General features: G+C 39.7%; 1 protein-coding gene across 1 annotated transcript in view; it reads right to left on the bottom strand.

Moving 5' to 3' along the window:
- Positions 1-625: 625 nt before the first annotated feature.
- ncs1b (neuronal calcium sensor 1b) overlaps positions 626-6,059 on the bottom strand; it is a 20,672-nt gene continuing 15,238 nt past the window's right edge. The window contains exons 4-8 of the mRNA XM_030776082.1: positions 4,281-4,359; positions 2,983-3,071; positions 2,778-2,855; positions 1,682-1,804; positions 626-678 (exon numbers count right to left, since the gene is read on the bottom strand). Coding sequence (XP_030631942.1) covers positions 1,706-1,804; positions 2,778-2,855; positions 2,983-3,071; positions 4,281-4,359 — 345 coding nt within the window. The 3' untranslated portion in view covers positions 626-678; positions 1,682-1,705. The remainder of the gene's footprint in view (positions 679-1,681; positions 1,805-2,777; positions 2,856-2,982; positions 3,072-4,280; positions 4,360-6,059) is intronic.

Here is a 6,059-nt window from a genome sequence, read left to right as displayed (position 1 = left end):
AAAGAGAAGCCAAGACTACATCCTTTCATTCAGCGAGGCTTAAGAAACACAATGGTTTTCAAACAGCTGCATTTGGTAAACTTAAAACAATAAATAAAGCAAAAACATAAGCCTCATTCTGCATAAATGAAGAACACATCCACAAAATCTGAGCAAAGCAAGATATCAAAGGACAAAGAAAGTTTGTTTTTGTTTTTTTTTTTTACATATGAATGTACATATATAAATTAGATTGGTCTACATGCTCATTAAACAATCAGTGCCATTCACAATGTCCAGTGCCTTTTCTCTGTTTGGGGAATATACTGTGAACATAAAAAATACTTGTGACACTCCAGTGGAATTCTTCTGTACAGTTCCATGCAAACACATACACACACACACACACACACACGCACACGCACACGCGCGAGCGCACCCGCATACATACACACACACACGCACGCACACGCACACACACACACACAAAAGAAAATGACTCAGGTCCATGTGTTCTCCTTTTGTTGTCTTAAAATGCAAGACAGGGCCAAAAGTAGGCTTAAGGTAACAATGAAGATGCGCGGTATTAGCTGGTCCTCTTCCATGATTCTCTTCTCCGCTGTCTTGACGGCACAGGGGACAGACAGGCTCTCCTTCCTCTAATGGCAGGTTCTGATAGCACTGGACCCTTTGGCAGCCCTGCAAAATAAACCAGTAAAAACCAGTCTTTAGAAATACGGACACTGGCTTTGAAGGATACCGTGAGTAGCACAAATGATGGCTGGATAAACTAACATCGACAAACTCAATTGTAAATGACTTTTAATCAATTATATTGACACAGAAATCTGTTGTATATGGGAGATTTCTAAACTAAACACATTCATCTTTGGAGACTCCTTACCTCCCAACGATCTTACAACTTGCGACTGAATGTTTATGTAACTGTAGTGTTCAACAAATTACCGGATTAATAGAAGCAATCTGTCATTCAGAGGAAGCTGTAAAGCTTCCAGTAAGGGGAAGGGGGAATAGCTTTTCCCTATCCAGGATACTTTGTTCTCTCTTTCCCTTTCTCCCTCCCTCTCTTTCTCTCTCTCTCTCTCTCTCTCTCTCTCTCTCTCTCTCAATTATTCTGTTGACTGCTAGTAATCAGCAAAAGGCTCTTGAATTCTTTAATAATTAATTGTGGGCTACAAGACACCCGCAGTCTTTTTGGCTTTTTGTTCAGCCGTTGTAAACAACTTTTTTTCATCTTCATTGGACTGTTTTCAGATTAAAATTGGACAAACAGAGCAGAAACTATGCTACAATTCAATAATCACACGGAAGTGATTAGAGAGGAGAAAATCAGGAATGACTGAAGGAGCAAGCCCTTAATTGCTTGTGCCTAGAAATAATTTTATCATTTCTGAAAATTTTAATATATAACGATCGCAAATATAATGATAGTAAAAACACACACTTAATAAAAAAATGTAAAAAAATGAATAATAACATCTTACATCAGGTTATGACAATAAGCAGTAAATATCCAGCATGCCTGTCACATATCAAATACTCTATAACCTGTTATAATTAAAGTGATGCCTGTTATGATAACTTCTTAAATTTTTATGACAATAGGTGTATCCAGTGGTTTATCCCTCGGTCTATGACCACACAGACACGGCCTTGTGGACTGACAAGTAGCTTCACTCACCTTTATATTCCACTCCAGCAGTTACTATACTAGTCCATCGTAGAGGGAGAGAGCTTGTACAATGGAGGGGTCCGCTTTGGATCCTTCTTGAAATTCCTGCAGAGTCAGTTTCCCATCAGCATTCTAGGGTAGAGAAATGTGACACAGAAGGTCTTAACTGTCTATGAATTGAGGTGTTTTCATTAGCATAAATATGAAGGCATCTGGAGAGTGCTCCTTTTCACTTTCTTTGTGTTTCAGGAATCAAGAGTGAAATGTGCATGCTAAACTAGATACAAATGAAAAGCCAAACCATCTCAAAGCACTCTACAGTCTCTCAGTGCCTTGTAACCTTTTAAATAATGAAACTTCGTCTGTCTGTACAGAGAATACTCATACAAGCCACTCTTGAACAGACCAATCCAAAATCATTTAGGAGCAGTTACAGCTTCTCTCCAGCAGGGGGTACCATTCACGAGGCACTCATTGGGACAAGACCAACACTTCCTGTTCAGGAACGATGTCCTACTCTCATTTTTCCTTATTTGGTTCTAGTTCAGTGCACATTGATAAACAGGGCAAACCAAGAGGTCCCTCAACACTGTTTCCCCACTGCTTCAGAAAACTGCCCCAGAACCACAGGCGCAAACATTATCCACTAGGCCGCATTCTCATCTTTCATTGATATGTATGGACTGGGCTGGGGGTTAGAGTTAGCGGCAGGCTCCGCTGTGAGGGGAAAGGCATGTCACGGTTGCGTTTATAGACTGCAGGGCAGTGTTAGTGACGCTGGGTTTGCCACAGATACGGGGTCTTATTCCAGCGCTGCATGCCTCAGCCCCAACACGCAAGATCACTTTGAGAAGACTCGATGTGTAATTGGAGTGGTTAATTTTGAAAAGAATGCCATAGAAGTTGTGGCCTTTCAAAGTTTCGGTTTCGAAAACACAACTGAATGGCGAAATCAGTCCGAGGGAAGAAAACACAGGATACTGATACACATCTCACCCAAGTTTTATGACAGGATGAAGACCACGGTGTTGATTAGTGGAAGGTCTTTGGTATGATGAAAAGAAAAAGAAAAAAAAACAAAAAACAGGTCATTCAGAGATGTTACCTTGTCCATCATAGCAAAAATACGATCCACACGTTTTTCTGGCGTGTTCTCCTCCTCAGGTAATTCCACTGTGTTCCCCTTCAAAGTAAACATGAACTCATTTTTTAAAAATCTACAAATACTGCATCCACAAAACCAATAAACAAACAAAAAAAAGTTTCAGTATTCTTTACAGCTGATGTTTTGAGTTCTCGGTATAACTTACCACCATCTGATATATGGCATCGACAATGTTCAGCATCTCATCTCTGGTGATGTAACCATCGTTATCGAGATCGTAGAGCTTAAAAGCCCCTGCAGAGATCAGAGAGAGACGGCTGGCATGTGTCAGATCAAATTAAGCTCCGATGATTCATTTCTCATTCACCACTGGAGTCTGAGACAAGCACTCCCCCAAAAAAATCTCCATCTCAAACACAGGGCTTTCATTGCTCCCTTATTACTGCTCAGTTCCTCACTCTTCATGAGTGAAAGGCTTGATTACAGTGTAAAAAGAACCGTAACAAATGAACATTATTTCACTCCGTGATTTCTGTCGATGTTCTTTTCAATGTACAATATTCATGTTAAAGTTAAAGTCGGATGGGTGGGCTCACACTAAATATGTTTTCTGAGGTCAGTTTAGGAATGAACGATTTAAACACGAGTTAAATACTAGATAAAATATTGGATAAATACTGAATTTATTTGAAAAAAAGAGATGAACAGAAAAGTGAGCACTGCTGTGTTATTCATTGTCTCTCTGGCTTTCTTCTCTCGCCCAGTAAGCCCACTCAGCTACTTGTCAAGTCCTCACCTCTCACCATCCATAACAAAGAGAACTACAAAGAGCGAATCCTACCATTTACATGCCGGAGTGCACCCAGGGGTCAACACCCGATGTGAGGGGTCAAACTCAGATCTCATGGCTGGTCGAACTTCTGTCTACCATAGATGAGGTGGGGCAAATTTATTTTCAGCCCCATTTACAGTTTAACGACAGAGGCGGCAGTTCGGAAATCTGATCGGAATTTCAATTGCAGAGTTGGAAAACTGCCCGGTCAGTGCATTTCCAAGAAAATAAATCAAATTGTATGCTTGTTCAACAAAGTGAAAATGAATTGACCTTAGCTCCCTTTCTCACCAGTCAGAGTAATTCAGACACGTTGATTTTAAATTATTTGTGTTTAATTAGAAGTTAATCTCATTCATAATTACTGTCAAGTTGGCTTATGTTAATTGTTCTTGTTGTTGAACTGATAAATCTGCTTATGTGGCTTAATCCTTTGTTCCTGTAAATGAATACGTTTTTTTTGGAATTGGGCTGCCTCTGTGTTGTTCAGTACAATATACAAAGCTACATACATACATACATACATACGTGTGTGTGTGTGTGTGTATGTATGTATGTACATATGTATGTATGTATATACATACACTGTGTATATATATATATTTATCTATTAGGCATGTTGTTATTTGGTGACTGTATTGGTCCTGCATTATCTGTATGGCGATCCTTACATCTCAGTTTCTCATCCAGAGTCCCACGTGAAGTAACAGACAGAGCCTGGATGAATTCTGAGAACTCAATACGTCCATCCTATAAAACAATATAAAGCAACAGAGAGAAAGAAAGAGAGAGAGAGACAGAGAGAGAGAGAGAGAGAGAGAGAGAGAAACAGAGAGAGAAAACATTTTAGTCTCTTTTCTGGGTGGTGCCAGTCTAAAACTCTTTGTTGGTCTAAAGTGGGCCAGCTGTATGTGATATGCTCGCTGCTATTTCTGTTCCACTCTTGGCTCTCCCCTGGCGCTACAACATGTCACTGTCAGCCATTAGAAAGATGCATACCGCTGCTGGGTAACTCTTAAGTTCTGACACATTTTATGGGACCTCAAAAAAAATCCGTTCCCGCAACAGAGAAAAATAAATGTCCTGTCATCCGATCGATTTTACATTATATAAAGTGTTCCCTTCATAATTCCTCCGTACTTGGGGACTGAAACACTCTCTTTTTCTTTTCAAACACGCGAAAGTGTTTTTCATCTACTTCACTGAGGTCTCTCACTACATCTATTACAGCCGCAGTTTTCGATAACTTCCAAAAGCATTTGGAAACAAATGTATGCCTTGGGGCACATAGTTTTGTAAGCACTGTTTTATACTCCAACAAGGACTGTCTGTAGATAGAGATAGTTGTCAAAAAGCCAACCTAACCAGCACTAACAATGACTGAGAATCCATTCAGTGCTTTTGAACACAATTAGCCAGTCAAGGCGTTGTTCCCTGGGTGTCTTTCAAAGTTCACTCAACCAAGTCTGATCTGTAATTGTCTCCTTTCAACTCACCATAAACTTTAAATAAATTACACAAATCAAACCTTCATCAACAGAAATTCCTGCAGTATACCACCAATGACCTCCAGCTACTCTTTTATAAAGTCATAATTCACTGCAGCCAATGATTCTCAATATATAAATTTAGACTTTGTAATAACCAATACAAATCAACAACCGTGCTAATTATTCTGGAATTCACCAACATCATCGTTAAGTCACGTTTAAGTCTTCAGTGAATCGGTATGATAGAGTTTGTCACAGGGTGGTCATAAACCGGAGTGCATCAGTAGGCCTTTGGGAATACTCAAGGCTCTCTGGACACTTTGGCCACTTGAGGCAGGTTGAACATGCTCTAATGACAGAAAGTCAATCTTTCTAATGGGCTTTCCTCTGAAAGGATGTTTTTCAAAGAGAGTCAGCAAAGTTGCCCGAGGGAAAAAAAGAAGAATAAGAAGAAAAAAAAAAACAACTCTTGTACTGTTGTCGGAGTTGATGAACAAGAAAAAAAAAAAAAAAAAGAAGCCGAATCTAGTCGATAAATACAAATTAGAATATAATGTAATTCACTAAATATTAAAGTATAAAATTTCAACAGGCAAAGAAAAGGTAGAATGAGAGCACACAGTGAGGCACAGAAACGTCAACCAGTCATTCAGGTCAACCGTCGTCCTTACAAAAAAAAACAACAAAAAACAAAAAACGTGCACTCACACGCGCTACACTTACGTTCACTCTCAACTATGCGCTGGCTTTACTCATCTCAGCAACCATCATAGTTTTAAAGTACGCCCGCAGTAAAGACAGCCTTTAACCTTTCTCAAACCTATAATCAATTGTGCCACTATTTCTAAACTATCCAGCAGAACCAGGCAGGGTTTGCTATACTGTGGCACAGTCCCCACAACCAAACGCCCAAGAGCACTTTAGGATCTCGGACCGATGTTATCTCCGCAACACAGACGA

Source organism: Chanos chanos, chromosome 1, assembly GCF_902362185.1.
Source record: "Chanos chanos chromosome 1, fChaCha1.1, whole genome shotgun sequence".
Classification (NCBI taxonomy): Eukaryota; Metazoa; Chordata; class Actinopteri; order Gonorynchiformes; family Chanidae; genus Chanos; species Chanos chanos.
This window is presented reverse-complemented; position numbering and strand designations above follow the sequence as displayed.